Source organism: Coregonus lavaretus (genome assembly GCF_964263955.1).
Source record: "Coregonus lavaretus genome assembly, chromosome: 11".
Lineage (NCBI taxonomy): Eukaryota > Metazoa > Chordata > Actinopteri > Salmoniformes > Salmonidae > Coregonus > Coregonus lavaretus.
Window position 1 is genome coordinate 41144535 of NC_139998.1, and position 26549 is coordinate 41171083.

Consider the following 26549-nt stretch of genomic DNA (forward strand, 5'->3'; position numbering starts at 1 on the left):
GGTCTGTAATTTTTTGTCATAGGTACACTTCAACTGTGAGAGACAGAATCTAAAACAAAAATCCAGAAAATCACATTGTATGATTTTTAAGTAATTAATTTGCATTTTATTGCATGACATAAGTATTTGATCACCTACCAACCAGTAAGAATTCCGGCTCTCACAGACCTGTTAGTTTTTCTTTAAGAAGCCCTCCTGTTCTCCACTCATTACCTGTATTAACTGCACCTGTCCACACACTCAATCAAACAGACTACAACCTCTCCACAATGGCCAAGACCAGAGAGCTGTGTAAGGACATCAGGGATAAAATAGTAGATCTGCACAAGGCTGGGATGGGCTACAGGACAATAGGCAAGCAGCTTGGTGAGAAGGCAACAACTGTTGGCGCAATTATTAGAAAATGGAAGAAGTTCAAGATGACGGTCAAATCACCCTCGGTCTGGGGCTCCATGCAAGATCTCACCTCGTGGGGCATCAATGATCATGAGGAAGATGAGGGATCAGCACAGAACTACACGGCAGGACTTGGTCAATGACCTGAAGAGAGCTGGGACCACAGTCTCAAAGAAAACCATTAGTAACACACTACGCCGTCATGGATTAAAATCCTGCAATGCACGCAAGGTCCCCCTGCTCAAGCCAGCGCATGTCCAGGCCCGTCTGAAGTTTGCCAATGACGATTTGGATGATCCAAAGGAGGAATGGGAGAAGGTCATGTGGTCTGATGAGACAAAAATAGAGCTTTTTGGACTAAACTCCACTCGCCGTGTTTGGAGGAAGAAGAAGGATGAGTACAACCCCAAGAACACCATCCAAACCATGAAGCATGGAGGTGGAAACATCATTCTTTGGGGATGCTTTTCTGCAAAGGGGACAGGACGACTGCACCGTATTGAGGGGAGGATGGATGGGGCCATGTATCGCGAGATCTTGGCCAACAACCTCCTTCCCTCAGTAAGAGCATTGAAGATGGGTCGTGGCTGGGTCTTCCAGCATGACAACGACCCGAAACACACAGCCAGGGCAACTAAGGAGTGGCTCCGTAAGAAGCATCTCAAGGTCCTGGAGTGGCCTAGCCAGTCTCCAGACCTGAACCCAATAGAAAATCTTTGGAGGGAGCTGAAAGTCCATATTGCCCAGCGACAGCCCCAAAACCTGAAGGATCTGGAGAAGGTCTGTATGGAGGAGTGGGCCAAAATCTCTGCTGCAGTGTGTGCAAACCTGGTCAAGACCTACAGGAAACGTATGATCTCTGTAATTGCAAACAAAGGTTTCTGTACCAAATATTAAGTTCTGCTTTTCTGATGTATGAAATACTTATGTCATGCAATAAAATGCTAATTAATTACTTAAAAATCATACAATGTGATTTTCTGGATTTTCTGGATTTCCGTCTCTCACAGTTGAAGTGTACCTATGATAAAAGTTACAGACCTCTACATGCTTTGTAAGTAGGAAAACCTGCAAAATCGGCAGTGTATCAAATACTTGTTCTCCCCACTGTATATATATATACATATTTTCATTCAAATTCAACTGTAATACATTTTGTCACTCCCATTCAACAACTCCAAATCGCTTTTGCATGTGCTCCAAAGGGATAACTTGAAAAAACATGATATAAGTGATTATTTATTAGCCTAGTGGATATAAGTATTTTAGGCATATCATGTGACCGGTCGGGAGTAGACCTAGGCTACTAAGCGACTGCGAGTGAAGAGCAAAATAATCCTAACATTTCCACACACTAATTATAGGCTAACCAATACCCAAACGGAGATTCAGTGAAAATAAAAATCTGATTGATTTATCAAGACCAGTCACCATGCTTGTCTCAAAGCAGTGTGAAACAGTGCTGAAATTGTTGACCACACGCTGGTAGGCTATTGCTTCAAAAATCATTATAACAATTGGATGACTTTGGGTGTTTCAGTAAGTAACAATTTGTTGACTTCAATTGCATTAGCCTACTTTATTCCAATATTTCTGTCATTCAGTGATATTTATTCCCATAGTAATTCGTTATGGATCCATCCAGATGTGGTTAGAAAACAGTGCATATGGTGGGCTATGCAAAGAGATGGATGAAGTGAAATGCCTTGCAAACAACCATTAATACATTTAAAGTCCCTAAACTCGGCAAGAGTCTATTGTCCTGCTGATAGCCCATCAAGGGTGGATGGCTTCTTTTGTATTCCAATTTATTGGAAAGGCTGCTAAACCATTTACACCTGGCCCACAGCGTTGTTGCGTACTTACTGTACAGTGCACTTTCACTCCATTCTCTTCCTGACTCTCTACCAATGCCACCAGATTATTCTTTCTATTGTTGTTATCTATTCGGTAACATTCCACAAGTAAACGTAATAAATAAAACACCTAATTAAATAATATTAATCAATTTAATTCAGCTACATTTCTAACAGTATAAACAGCACAACAAATACAATAATAATTTGTAAAGAAATTATAATCAATCCCATATAGTCTGTTCTAACAAAAAAAGGTTTTAAAGTCTCTAGTACAGCCAACATTAAAAACAGTCAAATGCATTCGTGAATTCAATCGCTTTAGCCGACGTGTTGCAGTTTATTCATTGTTTAATTATTCAAGGCTCCCTTTGTTATTTCGTTTTATAACTAAAATGCTTGACTGTATTTAAAGACATGGATGACTTGTATGCTGTATGATGACATGCACATATGAATGAATGATTGATCGATATACTGTATATTGAAGTATGCCTTTATGCCAATAAGTAAGTTAGGCTAAAACAGCTACAGTAAACAGGACTCTCAGGCCTACAGCTCCATGTCATTTCAATAACTTAGCTTATCAAAGACGCCCTCTTGTGGTCAAACTAGCATTAATGGCAACAATGGCTGCTGTGCTGCAGTATGATGCAACTTTTAAAGGAAGAACCACTGTATGTGACTGATCTACCATAATTGATAACATCTTAATGCCGTGACCTTTGAGTTTGAAAGGTCGCGGCTAATTGCCACACATAAGGTAACGAACACGTCTATCTAATGGCGTAATTGCAGTCTGCATCAGGGACGTGACACGTCGATGAGCACCGACGATTCATTAAACGAACGGGGCGGAACGAATTGCAAAAGATAATTATCATCTGTCGAGAGTAATTAGGTGCAATGTAGTGAGAGATGTGATTTACTCACATTATACCAATGTAATGTACTGAGAAATATGTGATCTCCTCATAGTTTATCTCACAGATCCACCCCATTGACTAATTTGAGGAGTTCAGTGGCATAGAGAGAAATTCATGTCCTATCGCTGGGAGAGTGACAGGGGGTGAAATCTCTGTTGATGTGGTAAATGACCCCAGCACTCTCATAAGTATTTACGCTCCCTTTAATAATTATTCATACTTGGTGAAGAAGAAAGTAGACCCTTGAGAGGGTCTGTCCAGCATGGCTGAGTCTTGTTGCTCTATCTGTTTAATCCTAGTTACTGTGTATGTTTTCTATCCTTCTTCAGTGTTTTCCGTCCTGTTTTCTTTAGATAGCTAGGGCAACACTCCTCTCAACCCAATGAAGTAATGAGAACATAAGCCATCAACAATGGAGTACTGCCCCCCCTCCCACCAACACTTGATTAACTGAAGACAAAAACATAAGCAGAGTCTACAATGGGGTCATTGAATCACACACACACACACGTTTGTTTTACTATCCTTGTGGGGACCAAAAAATAGATTCCCATTCAAAATCCTATTTTCCCTAACCCTAACCTTAACTCCAAACCCTAAAATTGCCTTTTTCCTTGTGGGGACCGGTGAAATGTCCCTACTTGTACAGATTTTCCTTGAGGACTTCTGTTGCCCACAAGGATAGTAAAACCAAACGCATGCACACACACACACTGAGTGTATAAAACATTAACACCTTCCTAATATTGAGTTGCACCCCGCCCCTTTTGCCCTCCGAACAGCCTCAATTCGTTGGGCCATGACTTTAAAACGTGTCAAAAGCGTTCCACAGGGATATTGACCCATGTTGACGCTAATGCTTCCCACAGATGTGTCAAGTTAGCTTGATGTCCTTTGGTTGGTGGACCATTCTTGATACACACGGGAAACTGTTGAGCGTGAAAAACTACTAACGTACCCCGTTCCAAGGCACTTAAATCTTTTGACTTGCCCATTCACTCTCTGAACAGCACACATACACAATCCATGTCTCAATTGTCTAAAGGCTTAAAAATCCTTCTTTAACAGGTCTCCTCCCCTTCATCTACACTGATTGAAGTGGACTTTAAAAAGTGACATCAATAATCCAAGCTTTCACCTGGATTCACCTGGTCAGTCTATGTCTTGGAAAGATCATTTGTTTTGGTACTGTCCATTTGTAGCTTGTTTTTGGACACAGGTCCAGGAATGGCTAAAGGATTGCAATATTTACCTGGAGCTAACCCTGCAGATAGCACTACTGGGTGCTCTGAAAAGTCATAGTCAATCGATCAATAACATAATAATACTATTAGCAAAAATGTTTATTTTCAATTCACAATCTGTAGAAACAATGAGAATAGAAAGGTTCAGAACTTTTGTAAGACATCACAGTACAGTTGAAATATATATGGCAAATATAAATCCTATATGGATGGTGTTAAAAGATAGATGGGAGGTGTTGAATGGAATTGAAGGATGGGACTAATAACAACTAACAACAACAAGATAACTAATAATGTAGGCACGCTGTGTCCATAATAAGTGTATGGGTTGTAGGTTGGGAGCTTTTGTGAAGGAGCACAGTTAAAAAGATATGGCATATAGAAGCAAACCGGATGGACATCATGAAAATGATCGGAGAGGTTGAGAGTAGAAGAAGTTCAGGAGAAAGAACAAACAAAATGTAATTATTGTAAAATTGACTGTGTCCATAAAATGTAAATAGTGGGTATGGGCTGGAAGTAGAGGCCTAGGCGTTGTTGTTCACTAGTTTACTCCAAGTGGGGAAAGGGTGGCGGGGTTGGAAAGTAATAAAGGGGAATATATATATTTTTAAGGATATGTATGTGGGTGTGTATGTGGGTGTGAATATGTATGTATGTATGTATGTATGTATGTATGTATGTATGTATGTATGTATGTATGTATGTATGTATGTATGTATGTATATATATATATATATATATATATATATATATAAAAACATGGGGGATTGGAAGTGATGCAGACAATTACATTGATGGAAGTTACAATCTATCTGCAATATTAAGCTGATCTACCACCCCCCCCCCCCCAAAAAAAAAGACAAGAAAAGAAAAAAGCAGGTGTTCATAATATTTTGTACACTCAGTGTACATACATACATACATACACACACACACACACACACACACACACACACACACACACACACTAATATAGCCCACCGTGCATGTGCAATTCCTGCAGCCATCTGTCAATGACTCGTCCTCTCTGTAGATGACCCCCTTGATGCTGCAGGTCCTCTCACAATAGCATCCATACAGACCATTCATCATCTCCTCCGCTCTGGACAGCTGGCCATGCCAGGCCCAGATACAAAGGAAGGGAGGGGGGAGGGAGGGAGAGGGTCTCAGATCGGTGCATATCATCCATCTATATCAGCGGTACCAACCGGTCGATCATGATCAACTGGTTGATCTCCAAGGCATTCCTAGTCGATCACCAAACATTTCTGTAAAAAACCCAACGATAAAGCCTTGCGTTCCTATGTTTATTTGTTTCGCCCTGTTGGCGGGAGGTGCACTTGATTCAGCAGCCCTAGCGCCGGGAAAGGAAAGCGTTCCCATTTTAACCCATATTATATTATTATATTATTGAAGGTAGAACTCCGCCTACCCAACGATAAAGCCTTGCGTTCCTATGTTTATTTGTTTCGCCCTGTTGGCGGGAGGTGCACTTGATTCAGCAGCCCTAGCGCCGGGAAAGGAAAGCGTTCCCATTTTAACCCATATTATATTATTATATTATTGAAGGTAGAACTCCGCCTACCCGGCAGGCCCAGAGAAAATCAAGTGCACCTATAGGCCTACCGCTGGCCAATCAGATAGCTCAGATCACTGTGTCTGCACAGTTTCCTTGAGCCATAGACTGTAAAAATAAACCTTGAACGCACAGCAAAGTTGATACTGTGAGATTTCAAAACGTAAAACCATGACTAGAGAGACTCAATGAACACAGCAGCTGTTTTTATGAGTTCATTCATGTTTAAATTGTTATTCAGCACTATCAACAGCTACAATGAATGAGTATAGCAAAGTGTTCCGATAAGCTTGCGTTGTTATTATTAGCGGCTTGTCATTTTTTTGGGGAGGGGGGATTAATTATTATGCTCACTACAACAAATGATCTATTCCCAGTGTGATCATATACATACATTTTGTAAATATAATTTCAAAATGGTCTGAGAAGAACAACATTGGCAAGGCAATTCAAGCATAGCCAATATGCAGTGATAATGTATTGGGCCTATAGCTTACTGCACAAACTTCATTGCTACAGAACTGTTTTTAATTGGTTAATGTTCCATAGGCTTATGTTTTTAAGTCATGTAAAAAAAAACATCTGAGCAGTAGATCTCAGCTTGCATTTTGACTCAAAAGGTTGGTGACCACTGATCTACAGTATATACACATGAAACACATTCTATTACAAGCCTTGCTACAGTCAACCATGCACTAAAGGAGATCTACATTGTATGACATTATCAAAGTAGATTCATATAGGTAGACCATAGATGCCCTTCGATGGTGAATTAAACTTGCTGAACTTGTGAAACAGAAATGAATAGCCTGAGCTATCAGCATTGACAACAAAGGTTTATGACCAGGATACATTACACTACCTTGCTGGATGTTTTGGCTAAGATATCCTGCAGTTCCATGATCTTCTGCACCAGTCCGTGGAAGTCATTGCAGGTTGGGCAAGCTAGAAAAGAACAGACCACAGAGACAACATGTTTATACATAACTTTATGTTACAGGTGAATAACATAATATGACTGCACCAATAAGCAGTGGAATGGTATCAAATACATCAAACACATGGTTTCCAGGTGTTTGATACCATTCCATTTGCTCCGTTGCGGCCATTATTATGATCCCCTCAGCAACCTCCTATGGTGTGGACTCACTCCGGTTGAGATCTGGGCACTGAGAGATGAATCCCTGAGGCATGACTAGTATCTGAACGTCCTGCATTACACCCTGCAGACACACACAGAAAAAAACACAGGCTTAGTTACAGCCAGCACAGAGCGTACTGTCTCTTCAGACTAAATGTGTCCTATTTGATCACAGATAGCACCCCTAAACGAAAGGATAGCCGTCATCACAGTGCAGTGTTATATAAAGAGAAGCTAGGACAACTACATGTGCAATAGGTAGAAAAGAGATAAGAGAGATGGTCTAAAATGCTTAGCAAGCACGCACACACGCACACACACCTCAAATCATGCACAAACCCCAATAAATACTGTGTTATAAGTAAACAAATGTATGAAATACTTAGTGAAGATGACTATTACTGGAAATGTATGTTTCGATAGCAGGAAGGGAGTCTGACAAGTTTATTCTGAGTTAATGTGTTCTCTGGACTGGTACAGCCTGATGTCCGTTGAGATGATTGGACTGAAATGGGATGTAAAGTGAACCAATAATCTGGGAGTCATGAATGTAATAGCAATTTCTGTTTTCTCCTGATTCTCTTTGATAAGCATAACTATGAGGTACACATTCAATTTGATTCATAGGTATCTTAATTTTATAGCCTATCATCCTGTGGTCGAAGCACACATCCAGACACTCAGTAACCATGGAAACCTGGCCCATCTCATTCCTTGAGTGCATGTAATAATAATAATATAATATTCCATTTAGCAGATGCTTTTATCCAAAGCGACTTACAGTCATGTGCGCATACATTTTTACGTATGGGTGGTCCCGGGGATTGAACCCACTACCCTGGCGTTACAAGCGCCATGCTCTACCAATTGAGCTACAGAAGTGGAGCCACGCAACTTATGAGAAATAGTTTTTTAAAATTGTCTTGCCACTTCAATTTACTGGCCATAAATTCAAATCTGCTGATTCCTCATGGCAACATCATGCGAGATGGAAGCAGGCATGAGTCATGTTTTGTTAAACATGTTTCCATCTCCCAGTAATTTAGACTCTGACTCAGTGGAAAGCAGAAAAACCATTAGACTAGGGAAGATAATGCATGTATGTATCACTGATGAATGTGTGCATTTAGTGTGAAATGTTATTGAGTGTATGATTACTATGTTAACTAGCTACTTTCCAGATGTAGACTATAGCGGTAAACCATACACAGTCTCTTTTAATGAAAGATGAAGATCTAAATGCAACTAAATTGGTCATCAATTGTGAATATGTCATCTTATGGACTTCTCTTTCATACACGTCATGGTATATGATAGATTAATTTGTATTTTAAGAATAATGACTAAAGGATTTCACCCCAAATACAGTATAAATGTGTGAACGGTGTTAGAGTTATAATGTAGTGTCAACCCACTAACAGAGGGGGAGGAATTAGAAACTGCTGAGAAAGCATTCCAGGGTGAAGGGGACTGAGAAGCTGTTTAAAGGTGGGCGGAGCAAAGTGCCTTTGTGTGTCAGGGGGTATAAAGGCTGTGTATGTATTTTTTGCGGCAGAGCTCTCCATGATTAAAAATACAGATCATTCTTGCTGGTTGCGGACCTTTGTTTAATTCATGATTAAACCAGAGAATTTACACCCTCTGGGAATTATTCAGAGCATTAAGTTTGATTAATTAGAGATAGAAATTCTCGTGACAAATGGTCCTTCGAGCCGGATCTCAAAATACATCTTTATCGTTCTGAGGACACCAAAAACCGTGCACGGGCGGATGATAGCATCCGTATAGAATAGACCTGGCCTTCGACGTTAAGGTTATAAACAGGCCGGTGATGAATCTTATGAACGATAAAGACGTTAACGAGGTTTGAAAAAGCATTTAAATCCGAACTGCAAAGAGAAGGTCAGTAATTTTTATTCATGGATTTGGTGTAATTATTTGAACTTGTATGAGAATAGTAATTATTGTGGAGGGCAGAGAATAGTTACCAAAATCTCATAAGATAATTAAAAGGGAGGAAGGGGGTCTGAAATGACTCAAGGTGAATGGCCATTACCAAAATAAACTAGTTAATATTGAGATTGTACGGGGTACAGTGTTTACAATATAAACAGGAAGGGAGATAATTATCATCGTGTAAGATAGATACATTAAACAAATCAAGAGTTATAAACAACTGGGGATTTGCTCTAACTCTGTCTATTTACGGATAGTGTTAGTGAAATATCGTATAAGGTTGTATAAGTGTGAGACCTAATGATCCATCGAAATACGTGATAATTGTTTCAAGGAAGGGACTAAAATAGGTTGCGTGAGAAAAAAAATGGTTGTCTCATCCGTTTCATGAAACTGGTGTTTTAAAAAAACTCTGGGTTACAGGTTGGATAATTTAAATGGTTAATTACAAAAGCAGATCATAAACATTGGCTCAAGAGTCGCACCAAATAATAAGTCCCAGGAAAATAATTCTGGATTGAATTATTACTAAACGGGGGGGATTTCTTATTTTTAGACCATGGGAAATAAATATTCTAAAGAGGTCCGAGAATTAACGGGGGATGAAAGACATAGCATTATGTTAAGGGAATCGAAGAAATATGTTTTATGGATCAATTTGGGAGAAGAGGTATGGATTTATTGGGCATCTCGATGTGGAGAAATTAGAGGCTAAACTGTGAAACGGATTTGAAGAAACAGCGAGGCGAGGGGAGGGGCTAGACACAGCAAGAGTATGGCTTTTGGAGAGTCAGGAAAGACTAGAGAATTTTGCTAGAGAGTGTAAGGCCCCGTGTAAATACTGTAACAAAACAGGTCATAACCATCGCGGCTGCAAAGCTAAGGGAAAGGGCAATGTCTGGGAAATGACAGTCTATTTTTTGGTTCCACGGGTAAAATGTTTGAAGAAGTGATTTGTGTCGATTAAGAATTGGCTAAAAACACCACGAAGCGATTATTTGAGAGGTACCTATACATTTCTAACGATATATACGTATGAACTTTCTCACCCAAACGTAGACGTACGTCATGGGTGAGAAAGTAGAGAATATTTACATTTGCATTTTTGGTCATTTAGCAGACGCTCTTGTCCAGAGCGACTTGCAGGAGCAATTGGGGTTGGGTGCCTTGCTCGGGGGCACATCGGCAGATTTTTCGCCTGGTCGGCTCGGGGATTGGAACCGGCGACCTCTCGGTTGCTGACACGGTGCTCTTGGTTACTGGGCTACCTGCCGCCCCATATGAGTTTAAGGTTGTGCCATTGTTTGATTATGTGATAAGGTTATGTGATAAGGTTTAATGGGTAATCGGACCATAACTAATGTGGATATAGAAGTAATGTATAAATAGTAGAGAGCCAATAGAGGGTTCCATTGAACTATTATGTTTTGTTGGGCATTTCAATGGCATAAGGTGAAATCTGTGTGTATGAGTGAATTCAACGGCTGGTATGAATGGTAACCGGATACTACTGAGTATTTGGTTTGTTGATGTTGAATGGAAGATTTGTAGCGTGGTTGGGGTTAAATAGAAAGACTAACTTATTCAATAGGGAATGGGTGTAGGGAGAGAGAGTTTTTACTTGTATTAAAAGTTGAATTAGATAGCTTTAGAAGTATTCTAGATAGGTCTATGAAAATATGTTACAAGTACGAATGACATTATTTCCTAAGAAGGAAGATGATTAGGGCAGGTCCCCGCGCCTCCCCCGTTATTAATTAGGGACGAATCAGAGAGAACAGTTAAAGAAATTGAATAGCGAACTGAAATGGCGATAGAGCTGTGAAAATTGAGTTGAGGACAAAGGAGAATAATTTATGGCTCTGGTTAGTGGGGAAAAAATAGAGACAGTCCAGCGAGTTAGATTGAGCTGTAAGATTTCAAGTAGAGGTCTAAATACTTGACTGGAAGGCAGTGCTTTTATAAATTCTAATGGTTATTACTTTATTGTATAGGTTGGGTAACACCAGTGGTGTATGAAAATAAGTGGTGAATTCTAAAACGATAATTTGGTTTCGTTACGTGAACAATGGGATATCGTTTTTACTATTAGGATGATGGATTGAATAAACATTGGTTATAAGTATGAAGTTATTAAACAATAGGTTTATATTTTAAAAACATCAATGCAACAGGTTGCAATGATTAAATTAATAGAAAGGGGTTATAGGGTTATATTAGAAGGTGTAGTGAACTTAATGAAACGTGGTATTATATAGTGTCTTCCAGGATTGATGGAAGTCTCCTATAGCATTATGTTATGGGAATGCCTGGGATAAAATATAATGTCTTACTTACACGGAGTATGTGATTGTATTGGCTAATGAATGAAATATGACATTTACAGGGGCGAAAGGAACAATAGAAGGGGAGTCAGATTTTCCTATGGTGTTGGTAAAATAATTGATAATGGATCATTTGAGATGAGATCACATGGAGCAGATTTAGGGGTTCAATAATCATTGTGAGATTAGTTATGAGGAATTAGATTGATACAAACGATTATTGATGAGTTAGGACTGGGGATATCTGTATCATGTTTTGTGTGTACTTACCATCTTTAGATTACTGATGGTAATTGAAGGTTGACAAAATGTATAACTAGGAGAAAGAGATTAGCTTATCTCATTGGAATGTTGCCAAGGGCTAGGGGGAGCAGTAGTGAAGTTAGGCAGTATTTAGGTCGTAAAAGGGAGCTACCAAATTAAGTGGGGCCTGGCTATCTTTGATTGATGTTTTTCAATTGGGTTTTTTAAATAAAAAACAACACACCTAGTATGATGTTTATAAAGGGTTGTTATGTTGAATTTAGGGGATTTTCAACAGTTCATAGGTGGTGTTTACTATGCTGTGGGATGGAACGGTTTGTTGGGTGATTTCAATGGCCTCTGGGCTCTGTTTTGACTTTCTGGTGTTGATTGGTCATCCACACTGGTGGTTCTGGGAGCATGAGAGAAGGACTTCGGGATGGTTTATTTTATCAAATTGAGGGTAATTTATAGTGCTGTGAAAAGTGTGAAGAAGATTATAATTTGGTAATAATAGGATTTGAAACATTAAAATAACAGAAGAGGGAGAGAGCTTTCCCTGAATGAAAGATACCTGTTGCTAGTCAATTGTACTAATCTTGGATTACTTTTACGGGATATAAGTAAGTTGAGATGTTATCAAATGTCATTTACATTTCATTTTTATTATGCTTTAATAAACAAAAGTTGGTATTTGAAACTAAATGAATGCAATGAGCTGCAGTAATCAGAGGAAGGCACAATCTAATGTGAAACAGCTATTGCCTAGATCATTGATTTAGTAATAAGATCAGGAAGATAGTAATAATAGGAAGCTGGATAGGATAATTTAAGATAGGGACTAGCTGTCCAGAAATAGATGAAGAATGATGAGCTTTTTGGGAATGATAGACTGCTGTAAAGCTTGGGTACTCCATTATGTACTGCATACTGGTAAATTAAGTGATCTTATCTATGGGAAGGCAATGGCAGCCCATGGTCAAATCATTTGGAACTCTGAGGAGGAAGAACAATTTATGAAGAGAAAAAAGTTGCTCACTTCCCAAACAGTCTTAGCTTTTCCTACATATAACAGGGATTTTACCCAAATGGTAAAGAGTAAAGAGGGATATATGACATTGGTTGTGATTTAAAGATGGTGATGAGGGAGTTTTTTTAGTGGGCTATTAGATATAACTGGGTTAATCACGAACATAGAGTTTTTTTATTCTTTGTTGCTAGGCAGAAGACTTAGGTGACCTAGGGTCGAAGTGCTTGCTCTTACTTCAATCCATGGCTGTCTTTTGGTCTCTCTTCAAACATTGTGAAGGGAGCGGCACCAGGGTTGAGCAGAGTTCAGGCTAAAACCTGTCTCTCCTTTGCTATCTTCTTGATTGATTACAACATGAAGGGGGGTTTGTGTTAGGTTTGAAAGATTTAAGTATGGACCTGTCATGTCCAACCATCAGTCTTCAGGTCAAGCCCGGGAGAGACGGGGTAGAACAGTTTGAACTAAACATGAGTGTTTTTACAAGATAAGAGATTGATTGATTGGATTACTATTGATTCTGAACTGAATGAAAGTCGAATTTAGCTGCCATAAAAGACAAAGGAAGTGGGAGGAGCAATAAAGAAGCAAGGGACAGTCTCAAAAATAAATAAGGGATGGCAATTGGATGATAAATTACCAATATTACCTAAGTGATTGTTTAGGTAGGTGGTAATATTGACACATGAGCAGAACCATGTGTCAAGAGGGGGGAAGAGGCTAGTGGTATGATTAAATAATATACGAAGGAGAGGACAAAATACTTTAAAAAAAAAAGTATAGATACAATCTAGAAAGAGAATACTGATGTGAGCGGTATGTCAGAGGTTTTGTGCCCCACAGGTGAACTAAAGGAGAAGGTGACCCACTCTATCTAACCAGGTGACTGGTGAGCATCCAGTCCCTAAAGAAGAAAGACTGGAAGCAGGCCTGTTGGGAAGGGCCCTATCAGGTGATATTGGTCACTGCCTTTGCCATTAGAATAGCAGAAAGAGCAACCTGGGTCCACGTTACCCACTGCAAAAAGGTAAGAACACATACAAGCACCACTGAACACACGCAGAGTTAGAGAGAAGAACTGGACCAATAGGGTCCGGGGATCACCTCTGTTAACGAAGATCTCCTACCCCGACCTATCATCACTGTAGTGTGTTCTTAGGGTGTGAGTATGGGGTGGTACCAAGCAGAAGGATTAAGGGCAGGAGAGGGTTGGCGGTTTTGGGGAATATGGGTGACCCTGAGCTGCATCATAGTCTCGGCAATAGTCTTCATATGTCAAGATCCACCACCACCCTGCACCAATTACACTATGCCCTTACCATTATTAAGAAATAAAAGGGAAGCGACCCGACATACTGACCATCAAGGACGAGTGATCTACAAAATAGTAGTCAGAGAAGGGTGGGGAGTAAGATTCAAAATTAGGATTAGGGATCTTATCAGGGCGGGTAAGCAAGCAACGTCGGATTATAGAATCCCATTGTATTTATGTTCAGCTCCCTCGGCGGATTGTTCCTGGGCTCACGTGTTTAGACATACTGGGGGATGGAGATATGAGACGGGGGGGGACTGGACGTCCAGATGGAGGATAAGAAGGTATAACGACATCCCCACGGAGATGGTAGTAACAATAGTAAAGGTCACTAAAGAGGACATGAAAATAACTTACTGGGCTTGCGCGGACGAATACGGACACGATACCTGTCTACGATTACATTTGGTGGAGTCGAAAGAGATGGAGGGCCCAGGTCCTGTCATTAATCCATTAATAGCGATTGACCGAGTAAATCAGTCAAAGGATGACGGAGTCAATTCAACTAACCCGTCCACGATAAAATATTTTCTCCTCCAAGAATGGAACCAAGGGGAAGTAGAGGGAGTCCCGGATAAAAATCTCTGGTTAAAGTGGATGAAGTACACTGCTAGGGCCTTGGGGGAGACCAATTGTTATGCATGCTCCATTGGGCGACCGACAATGTTGACCGCCCCAATGCCAAAGGAAATGTTTACCTGTGTATTAGACCTGGGGTCCAATCAAAAAGAGCCCAATTGCACAGGAATTGGGCTAGCAAAGTTGACTTACTCGGCTAGCCCACCTAGGTTCACTTTAACTCCTGGCGAATACCAGTGTTACAGACATAGAAATGGCACCCGTAACTTGGGTGATTTTGATGGCTGTAAGGAGATAATTAATGTGACTGATTTAGATAGGGGAGGGGGAAAAAAAATTATGAACCTTACCATCCCTCTGACTGATGTGTGGTGGGCATGTACTAACAAAGGGAGCATTCGACAGACATTACCAGAAGGATGGGTGGGTACTTGTGCCCCAGTATTGTTGGTCCAACCTGTAAGAATTAGTCATCAAAGACCAGTGACAGGAAGAATAATCAGGAGGAGAATAAATATAGGTCAGGAAGGAAATAACCCAATTTGGATAGATGGTATAGGCATCCCCAGGGGTGTTTCAGACGAATACAAAGCTATGAATCAAATATGGGAGGGTTTTACCACAACATTTTTCTGGTGGGTGACAATAAACAAGAATGTGGATTGGATTAATTATATCTATTACAACCAACAACGATTTATTAACCAGACTAGAGATGCAGTAAAGGGGATCTCCGAACAATTATCCGCCATCCCACTCATGACTTAGTAAAAGAGGTTGGCTCTAGATCAGGCAGAAAGTGCCGGTGTCTATAGAATGATAAGCCATTGTTGCACATTTTATCCCTAACAACACCACACCGGATGGGACAGTCACCAGAGTTCTTGCAGAATTAACTGCACTAAGTGAAGAATGAACTGAGAACTCAGAAGTTAGTACATCGTGGATAGGGTGGTTTGATGAAATGTTTGGTAAATGGAAAACCATAGCAGCCACCATCTTAGGGGCGGTCAGTGTTTGTATGGGTATTCTTGTATTATGTGGTTGTTGTCATGTTCCCTGTGTCCGAGGATTGGTGAGTAAGGCATTGGTGAAATGCAGTATCTCAACAATGATGAGAGATGGACCGACTCCGGACTCTGACCAGGGGAATGTGAAAAACGATCCTCCAGGCATGGTGGATGACGAGGATTTTGACCCTGAAAGACCGCAATTGGATGAAATGTTTATTAGTTCTGACGTAATCTTTGAGATTAATCATGCTTGGAAATACATTTATCCTGAATGTGAAAACATTTAGTCAATGGAATGGATTGATAGATTAATTTGTATTTTAAGAATAATGACTAAAGGATTTCACCCCAAATACAGTATAAATGTGTGAACGGTGTTAGAGTTATAATGTAGTGTCAACCCACTAACAGAGGGGGAGGAATTAGAAACTGCTGAGAAAGCATTCCAGGGTGAAGGGGACTGAGAAGCTGTTTAAAGGTGGGCGGAGCAAAGTGCCTTTGTGTGTCAGGGGGTATAAAGGCTGTGTGTGTATTTTTTGGCGCCAGAGCTCTCCATGATTAAAAATACAGATCATTCTTGCTGGTTGCGGACCTTTGTTTAATTCATGATTAAACCAGAGAATTTACACCCTCTGGGAATTATTCAGAGCATTACGTTTGATTAATTAGAGATAGAAATTCTCGTGACAGTATATTATATAATTTATGTAGGATGCTATAATATCGAACTGCTGAATGGGTATCATCCCATCTCTGTGATAAAAGTGTTTGCCACTATACTGCTGGGGATGCAATTTTTGCTTCCTCTAAACCCCCATCCAAACCGAGACAAAGAATGTCTGATCGTTAATGAAGGAGTTTTCCTTTAGAAGAGATGTGGCTTTCCTTTCCCAGCACTAATCAGGGCTTCAGAGGCACGAAAGGGGGAGGTGTGGTGGGCACACGTCAAGATTAGTGGATGACCTCCAAGTCTTCTTTCATCTGCCAATTAACGCAGAGGAAATGCAACAGCCAGGAGCGTCAAACAAAAATATACACACGCAGTACAACACACAGACACACACACACTTTCTGGTGATCAGTTTGCCCGACAGAAAACAAAAAGTAATACCAGTGTGGTTAAAATAGGTAAAAGCCGACATTAAAGCTGACATTATACTCCAAGTTATCCCTATGGGAAGGATGTTCCCGTGTGGATTAAACCACTGTGAGGGGCGATACATGTCTTCACATCTGATAAACAATGGACCATGTTTAATGAGCACAGTCCAGAGAGTTTAATGATTTCTCCCAAATCAGTGTTGGTGGGATAATTACGGCGGCTATGCGTAGCAGCAGCAGACTAGGGGGGAAACAATTTATGGGACAAAAATGTAAATGTATTCTTAGCAGTGAGGGAGAGAAAGGAGAAATAATGCACAAATTACATTGACATTCTTGAGAAAATGCGAGCAATTAAATTCCCTGCCATAATAAATAAAACAAGTCCAGGGCTAAACAACAGAGGATGGGAAGGGGGTAGGGGGTACGTACCAGGGTGGATTGTGGGAAAACAACATCCATGAGCCAATGCGCTTAATTTCCTCTTCAATTATTTATCAAGCAGCATCAGCATCGTTTATGACGCACTATCAAACTTAAGCTAGCATGAAGAGTTTTCAGCTTTACAAAACGTGTAATATTTACCTTGAAAAAGCCATGGGCGCTGTTCCTCTGCCCTAACCAGAAGGTTGTGTCCTCAGGGATGTCCATGAACGGGATCTCCACCACCCTCTCATAGATCCTACAGAGAAAGAAAGACAGGAACTGGTCAGCAAAACACAGAGGGTCAGCAAAGCAGGATTACTGCTCATCATAAAACATACTGAAATTGCCAACCACACCACACCTTCTAATACTACTACCACTAAAGCTTGTAACAGTTATAATATTTGATTAAATTGATGGCTAATAAAGCCTCTAACACTAGAAACACCCTCTTCAGTCATCCTATTCCCTACTTATTATAGGTAGTTTATAATGGGAATAATATTGGATTAAATGAAACATGATTAGTGTCATAGTTATATCTCAGTACATTTAGCCTACCTGTTGCAGTCAACGTGCAGTATGATGTGGGAGGCGCTGACAGCCACAGAAACCTTGTGCCACTGTCCGTCTGCCAGGCTGTAGGGAAACACCTCGGTGTAGGCAATCTGACCCTTGGTGCGGTAGTGGAGACGCACCTCACTGCGCTGCCCACTGCTCTCCAACTCCAGGAACCTGAAGGGACGAGCAGACAGAATATGGATGGAGAGAGGAATTGCTACACACATACACTACATGGCCAAAAGTATGTGGACACCTGCTCGTCGAACATCTCATTCCAAAATCATGGGCATTAATATGGAGTTGGTCCCCCCTTTGCTGATATAACAGCCTCCACTCTTCTGGGAAGGCTTTCCACTAAATAGACGATTTTTCCACGCTACGCGCTTCAGCACTCGGTGGCCCCACTTCTGTGAGCTCGTGTGGCCTACCACTTCGCGGCTAAGCCGTTGTTGTTCCTAGACGTTTCCACTTCACAATAACAGCACTTACAGTTGACCAGGGCAGCTCTAGCAGGGCAGAAATTTTACGAACTGACTTGTTGGAAAGGTGGCATCCTACGACAGTGCCATGTTGAAAGTCACTGAGCTCTTCAGTACGGGCCATTCTACTGCCAATGTTTGTCTATGGAGATTGCATGGCTGAAATAGCCGAATCCACTAATTTGAAGGGGTGTCCACATACCTTTGTATATATAGTGTAGCACTACTTACATGATAGCACTACTAACATGATAGCACTACTTATGAGGGTCTCTGCTCATAAAATATCACTCATGCATTCTTGAGAGTGAGACAAACACAGCTAGGGAGTGTTCTGTATTTTCATACCAATACACAGTAGAGACTGACCACAAGCAGACAAAGGGACAAGAGTGGTGTGAGAATGTCCCTGGATCGGACACTGTACGTATGCTCCATTTTATACACCTGTCAGCAACGGCTGTGGCTGAAATAGCCGAATCCACTAGTGCACGTACACACACACACTACCCAATTCAACCACAACATCACTAACAGAGGTAAAAGGCAGTATAATTGAGGATAGACCACACCCATAGCTCTTTTTATTTTTTCTTCATTAAACTAGGCAAGTCAGTTAAGAACAAATTCTTATTTACAATGACGGCCTACACCGGCCAAACCCGGACGACGCTGGGCCAATTGTGCGCCGCCCTATGGGACCCAATCACAGCCAGTTGTGATACAGCCTGGAATCGAACCAGGGGGTCTGTAGTGACGCCTCAAGCACTGAGCTGCAGTGCCTTAGACCACTGCGCCACTCGGGAGCCCAGATAGCTCTACATTTCCTGTTCATTCCCAGAATCAAAATCCTTCCAGTAAAGTAGATTGTGCACCGCACTCACCCCATTGTAAATTATAAGTGCTTCACCCTGTTTCAAAGAATCATGACAAATTTCTCTGTAGATCTGCAAACCCTTTCAAAATCCAATCACTTGAAGTGCAAGCTTAATGCTACTCTACGGCTGTCAAGGACAGCTTCAGCGAGACAACACTAATGCATACACGTAATGTGAGTGAGAGTAAACTCATGGGGACATTGGTACATTGGTATTCCAGGAAACCCCTGCCTTCCTTCTGTCTAGTCCGTTGAGATTCCCCATGTGAAGTAATGACACTAATGGAAAGAGCTGCCAGAGATGCCAATACAGAGTCATCAGCTCTGGCTTTAAAGACTTCTACTCACTTCAAACCACTATTCAAAAGAAAAACAGCCATTTAGAAGAACTGTAGTGGTGGAGTGGATTTATCTACAAACCAAATCTAATGAGTTATTCTCCTTCAGCCATGCACAATATACCAGCTGCACAAATCCAGTAACACTGCCTGCCGAGATCACCCAACAACCCATTTCTAAACCAAATGAAACAATGGTTCTGTAGCATGAACACAGCCTGCTCACAGTCTGGCTCAGCTAATCAGAGCTGGGGAAAGTCATTAAGGTCACTATGAGGTCTTTACTCTGCCACTGACTTTAATATACACAGTTCAATCAACACATTATGTGGTGTCCTGATTGGAAAACAGATCAGCATACTAGCTAACTAACCGGGACGGAGAGGGAGGCTCATCACATTTCTTTTCACAATCACCATGGTCGTGTGTTTGGTTTGGTGATGTACTAGGAATAAAATGTTGGTGTACTGGCTGGGTAATTTGCTTTTTCTGTACAGCATCGTTTAGCCTGTTTTGTCATGTGATTCCTGCAGCACTAACAGATTTACAAAAACACACAAATACTGTATGTACCCTCAACACATTCTACGCACAGATGACAATCCCATATTTTTAAAAGGACTTCACTGCAAAGGTGAGCCATTCATACTCTGATCAGTGTGTTTTGTGAGGACTCTAGCATTGTATTCAGTACGTATTGTAAGGGCTCTGGCCGTACCTCTGTTCAGAGTGGTGGATGGAGAGGATGACCCCAGAGTTGAAGTGCTCCTGTTTCAGGGTGACTACAACGGTGAACTCCCTCCGGCCCCTCAGCTTCTGGAGCATCCGCTCAGACACATCCTCAGGAGCCTTCACCTCCCTGGACGAACCTGGGGAAAGAGCAGGTGGCAGTTTGGTCATTAAAAAGGCAATATTGTAGTAGCACTTGAGCATTCAAATACATTAGCATTATTTAGGTACGCATTTCATTTCCATGTGTTTTCATTAATTACAGGTTTTCTATCATTGTTGCAAAATACAAAGGATATTCATGATTGTTCAACCATAGTGCCATATTAGAACTAGTATAATGTGTTTAGATGAATAACAGGGAGATTAGTGTTACAGTGTGGCTCTGGATAAGAGTGTCTGCTAAATGACTCAAATGTAAATGTGTCTCAACTGAAGCCAAACAGAGCCAGAACAGAGAAACAAACCCACGTCAGCGTGATTCACAAATGCCTCAGTTGTTGGTACAGACAGTTAAATAAGTATTTCAACACAGCTTGAAACTATCCACTCTTGAAATTACAGCAGGACACAACTGGCTGTTTCAGAAAATACAAACAAAAGACGTCAGCTCCTTTGAAGCTGATCAATCTCCGACAAGCAGCTTCAGAGCAGCACCTTTTGAGCTCAGCTTGAGGACGAAGAAGAAGAAGAAGTGCGGTGGACATTCAGATCTCTGTGTAGCCTGGCTAGTCTTCTGTAGCTAGTCTTCTGTAGCTAGTCTTCTGTAGCTAGTCTTCTGTTCACCAGTCCCACCAGCATGCCAACTTCTCCCCCTGACTCCACCCAGACATCTATGCTACTTTAATGGAAGCATCCATAAATTATTATGTTTCTCAGAAGCGATCACATCAAAGGGTTCACTCCCAGCCAGGGGATGCATGCACGATGCCATGGCATACTTTAGAGCTACAGGAAGCTAAGCTAGCATCGCTGCCTCTCCTCAGCGCATAAACAGCCAATTAACACAATGTAGTATGAAAATGCTAAAAAGGCCATGATGAAGCCTGGCACTGTGCAGAGTGAGCACACAGAGCAGAGGCTTCAATGCGTGTGATAGGAGAGAAGCACGTTATACAGTCTTCAGGGAAGGAGTGTAGCGTGTGCTGCTAGCATTACCATCTGTCTGATCCTGGCTAGGCTACTCCATGGGGAGGCCATGTTTTGAGTTGTTTCTGTCAAAACAAAAAGGTTGTCTGGTTTTTAGGTCCAATAGACAGATACAGGGCTAGAGTACATCCTCAACAGAGTTAGTATCATTAATGTGTTATTGGCTGAGGTGGGCCAGGTGGTGCGATGACATGTACCAGAGTACATTACTTGTATTAAGCCTTTTTCAGGTTAAAATAAGCTAAAGAATTTGCCAATGACATTAGATAATTTAGCTTGGTAAGAAAAGTGAATTATAACTCAATAAAATATATTTAGGCTTGCCTAGATTTCACTTTTTGCAGTTATGATGGTAGCAACAGAAAGCATCTGAATGAATAATTAAATTTAAGTGACTACTTTTCATAATAATGTAGGACATTGGTGGAAATTATTAATGCTCTGAGGTGTCTTAGTAGACAGCCTCATTGAATCACAATTACAGATCAAATAGTGACCCATAAAGGGTTTGGTGAATTTTTCCCTTTGGAAAAATTATACAATTGCAGTCAGACGCCGTGAAATTCTCTACAACAGAAAAACAATAAGCCATTTGTCAGACTTGAAACAAAACTAAACCCAAGCAGAAGACTCCAGCCCGCAGATGGTACTGTGCTGTGCTGGTCAGTCATGTGCCAGACCTAAGCATGGCGGGTGTGACTGGGAAAGGCAATGGGAGGACCACAGTGATACCTCAATCCCAAACACAATGGGCCGCATGGGTTAGGGGACAGTTTGGGCCAAGGGGCCTTGGGACTGAGCCCCACCACAGGGCTCCACAGAAAGCCATCAGCCTTTGATCTGTTAGTAGCCTCTCTACTCAAGGACACAGGGGGTGGGGAGGGTCGGATGGGGGGAGACGCCCAAGTGGGGGGAGGGGCTCGACGGACCCCTTTCTAGGACTTAATGATAAGCACGGCTGTCCTTGGAGAAGCCTGCATTTAAAGCACAGAGATAGGACCCCTGCGTCGGTGCTGCTCACTCAGTGCATAAGATTACCACCAGACAGTACCCTACCAGTAACCCTCACAAAAACCCTCCAAATGAAAGAGGAGTGGATGAGCCTCTGCTCTGATGAGGGCCAGATTCCCCCCCTCTCTGCCAAATCAATACCAATCAATTGACGTCGGCATACCTTCTCACATCAGCACCGCTTTCAATGTTGTCATTAAACAAATGCACACAGATCATTCCGGAAAAAAGAAAGAAAAAAAATATATTTTCAGGCATCAAGAAATGCATTGACAGAGTGAGAAGTCCAAAGTCTCAGAGAGTGTTCCTGGGAAGCAGAGCTTTGTGGTAGCCTTGCCGGCACGCTAATCTTATCTGCAGGATACAGTATAAACAGCTTTAAATTGTTTCACACCAGGCAATAGTCTACATCACAAGGATTGACTCTAATCTGTAACTGAGTAATACTACCTTATTTTGTCTGTCTGAACTCTAAGTGTACAATGGTGAATGCTTCCCTACCATTGCAAAATAAATATTGCTATTATGAGGCTAATGCCAATCTAATCAATGGTTCATGATTTAGATCAGGTGCCTTTCAAGCTCCATTTGAAAAGCTGCCCTACATTAACCTAACTATCACATAAACCTTTCTGCTCCCATATCTTCCTGTATTTTCAGAGTGACTTCTTTACTGTATACTGTACAGGGAAGAACTTTGTTTCCTGAGATGTAAACAGCCTCTAACGGACAATATGAATTCACTGGGAAACATTTATATTTATTTTCAAACATTCCATAACGTTGTTATGAGGGGCCCTGGTTTCAAATTATGAAGATGCCTGACTTTACCCATAACAAAGCAATAACAGCAAGTAAAAGATCACAGCGCTGTTCTGATCTAAATAACACAGCTCACGTTTTAAAAACAACTCCTCTCCAACATTTCATGTCATCTCTACAGCTCTCAAAATTCAACTGTGCGTAACCCAGGTCAACCAATGGGTTAAATATTTGTGTAAATGTTAGCGAACAACCCAATTAGATTATCAGCCAATCAGAAGTGCGCAAATCCTTTAGGTCCCACAGTTCAATTGTTGCAATCTCGAGCAAGCGCCATTTTATGGGACATTCTCTCCTATTAGTCAGAAAAACTGTTCTAAATGCAAAAATAAAGAGTAAAACATCGATATATCTTAAGAAATACGCTGATAAATGATGCTCCATTCATTGCATCGTCTTGAGAAGTGGTTGAATGCATTTGTGGACCATTTACTTTATGAGTTTTATTTTTCTATATGTTAGTGAATGTAAATTGTGTAATTTATGCTAATTGCTAAGCACATTTTTGTAGAAGTAATTATACTTTTCCTAAGCGAACAATATCGTATCAAACGGATGCATTTGGTGTCGGTAATATATTGTGTTGTAGAAAAGTCAACTTTTTGGTACTTTGTTCTAAGTTATTTTTTAGTTGAGTGACACATTGAAACGTACATAGCACTAGCTAATGCAAGCTGTCAGATGCCATTTCATGGTACCTTTTGAGACGCATGTTGGGTAACCATAGAGAAGACATTTTAGCAGCAGTTTATTCTATTTGTACATTTATTTCCTTGTTATTGTTGTGGAAAACTCAATCCAAAGATTAAGGCAGAGACTATTTAATTGTATAATAGACAAATATTTAATGCATATGAGCAGCTGCAAAGTAGATCCGTCTCTGATCGCAGTCAGGGAAGGAGCTCGAAGAGTAAATCAAATCACATTTTATTGGTCACATACACATTTTTAGTAGATGTTATTGCGGGTGTAGTGAAATGCTTGTGTTCCTAACTCCAACAGTGCAGTAGTATCTAACAATTCACAACAATACACACAGATCTAAAAGAAAAATAATGGAATTAAGAAATATATAAATATTAGGACAAGCAATGTTGGAGTGTCATTGACTAAAATACAGTAGAATAGAATACAGTATATAAATATGAGATGAGTAAAGCAACATGTAAACATTATTAAAGTGACTAGTGTTCCATTCTTAAAAAGTGGCCAGTGATTCCATGTCTATGTACAGTGAGGGAAAAAAGTATTTGATCCCCTGCTGATTTTGTATGTTTGCCCACTGACAAAGACATGATCAGTCTATAATTTTAATGTTAGGTTTATTTGAACAGTGACAGAATAACAACAAAAAAAACAGAAAAACGCATGTCAAAAATGTTAGAAATTGATTTGCATTTTAATGAGGGAAATAAGTATTTGACCCCTCTGCAAAACATGACTCAGTACTTGGTGGCAAAACCCTTGTTGGCAATCACAGAGGTCAGACGTTTCTTGTAGTTGGCCACCAGGTTTGCACACATCTCAGGAGGGATTTTATCCCACTCCTCTTTGCAGATCTTCTCCAAGTCATTAAGGTTTCGAGGCTGACGTTTGGCAACTCAAACCTTCAGCTCCCTCCACAGATTTTCTATGGGATTAAGGTCTGGAGACTGGCTAGGCCACTCCAGGACCTTAATGTGCATCTTCTTGAGCCACTCCTTTGTTGCCTTGGCCGTGTGTTTTGGGTCATTGTCATGCTGGAATACCCATCCACGACCCATTTTCAATGCCCTGGCTGAGGGAAGGAGGTTCTCACCCAAGATTTGACGGTACATGGCCCCGTCCATCAACTTTTTGGTACTTTGTTCTAAGTTATTTTTTAGTTGAGTGACACATTGAAACGTACATAGCACTAGCTAATGCAAGCTGTCAGATGCCATTTCATGGTACCTTTTGAGACGCATGTTGGGTAACCATAGAGAAGACATTTTAGCAGCAGTTTATTCTATTTGTACATTTATTTCCTTGTTATTGTTGTGGAAAACTCAATCCAAAGATTAAGGCAGAGACTATTTAATTGTATAATAGACAAATATTTAATGCATATGAGCAGCTGCAAAGTAGATCCGTCTCTGATCGCAGTCAGGGAAGGAGCTCGAAGAGTAAATCAAATCACATTTTATTGGTCACATACACATTTTTAGCAGATGTTATTGCGGGTGTAGTGAAATGCTTGTGTTCCTAACTCCAACAGTGCAGTAGTATCTAACAATTCACAACAATACACACAGATCTAAAAGAAAAATAGTGGAATTAAGAAATATATAAATATTAGGACAAGCAATGTTGGAGTGTCATTGACTAAAATACAGTAGAATAGAATACAGTATATAAATATGAGATGAGTAAAGCAACATGTAAACATTATTAAAGTGACTAGTGTTCCATTCTTAAAAAGTGGCCAGTGATTCCATGTCTATGTACAGTGAGGGAAAAAAGTATTTGATCCCCTGCTGATTTTGTATGTTTGCCCACTGACAAAGACATGATCAGTCTATAATTTTAATGTTAGGTTTATTTGAACAGTGACAGAATAACAACAAAAAAAACAGAAAAACGCATGTCAAAAATGTTAGAAATTGATTTGCATTTTAATGAGGGAAATAAGTATTTGACCCCTCTGCAAAACATGACTCAGTACTTGGTGGCAAAACCCTTGTTGGCAATCACAGAGGTCAGACGTTTCTTGTAGTTGGCCACCAGGTTTGCACACATCTCAGGAGGGATTTTATCCCACTCCTCTTTGCAGATCTTCTCCAAGTCATTAAGGTTTCGAGGCTGACGTTTGGCAACTCAAACCTTCAGCTCCCTCCACAGATTTTCTATGGGATTAAGGTCTGGAGACTGGCTAGGCCACTCCAGGACCTTAATGTGCATCTTCTTGAGCCACTCCTTTGTTGCCTTGGCCGTGTGTTTTGGGTCATTGTCATGCTGGAATACCCATCCACGACCCATTTTCAATGCCCTGGCTGAGGGAAGGAGGTTCTCACCCAAGATTTGACGGTACATGGCCCCGTCCATCGTCCCTTTGATGCGGTGAAGTTGTCCTGTCCCCTTAGCAGAAAAACAACCCCAAAGCATGTTTCCACCTCCATGTTTGACGGTGGGGATGGTGTTCTTGGTGTCATAGGCAGCATTCCTCCTCCTCCAAACACGGCGAGTTGAGTTGATGCCAAAGAGCTCGATTTTGGTCTCATCTGACCACAACACTTTCACCCAGTTCTCCACTGAATCATTCAAATGTTCATTGGCAAACTTCAGACGGGCCTGTATATGTGCTTTCTTGAGCAGGGGGACCTTGCGGGCGCTGCAGGATTTCAGTCCTTCACGGCGTAGTGTGTTACCAATTGTTTTCTTGGTGACTATGGTCCCAGCTGCCTTGAGATCATTGACAAGATCCTCCCGTGTAGTTCTG

The 26549-nt window shown here is 40.9% G+C and overlaps 1 protein-coding gene across 1 annotated transcript in view; it reads right to left on the minus strand.

Annotated features, from left to right (window-relative positions):
- The window catches only part of LOC311137329 (protein kinase C-binding protein NELL2a-like), a 130539-nt gene that overhangs the window by 93442 nt on the left and 10548 nt on the right, over positions 1–26549 (minus strand). The window contains exons 3-8 of the mRNA XM_084171769.1: positions 20100–20250; positions 17685–17858; positions 17283–17379; positions 7152–7224; positions 6864–6946; positions 5407–5535 (exon numbers count right to left, since the gene is read on the minus strand). Of these exons, the coding sequence (XP_084027895.1) occupies positions 5407–5535; positions 6864–6946; positions 7152–7224; positions 17283–17379; positions 17685–17858; positions 20100–20250 (707 nt within the window). The remainder of the gene's footprint in view (positions 1–5406; positions 5536–6863; positions 6947–7151; positions 7225–17282; positions 17380–17684; positions 17859–20099; positions 20251–26549) is intronic.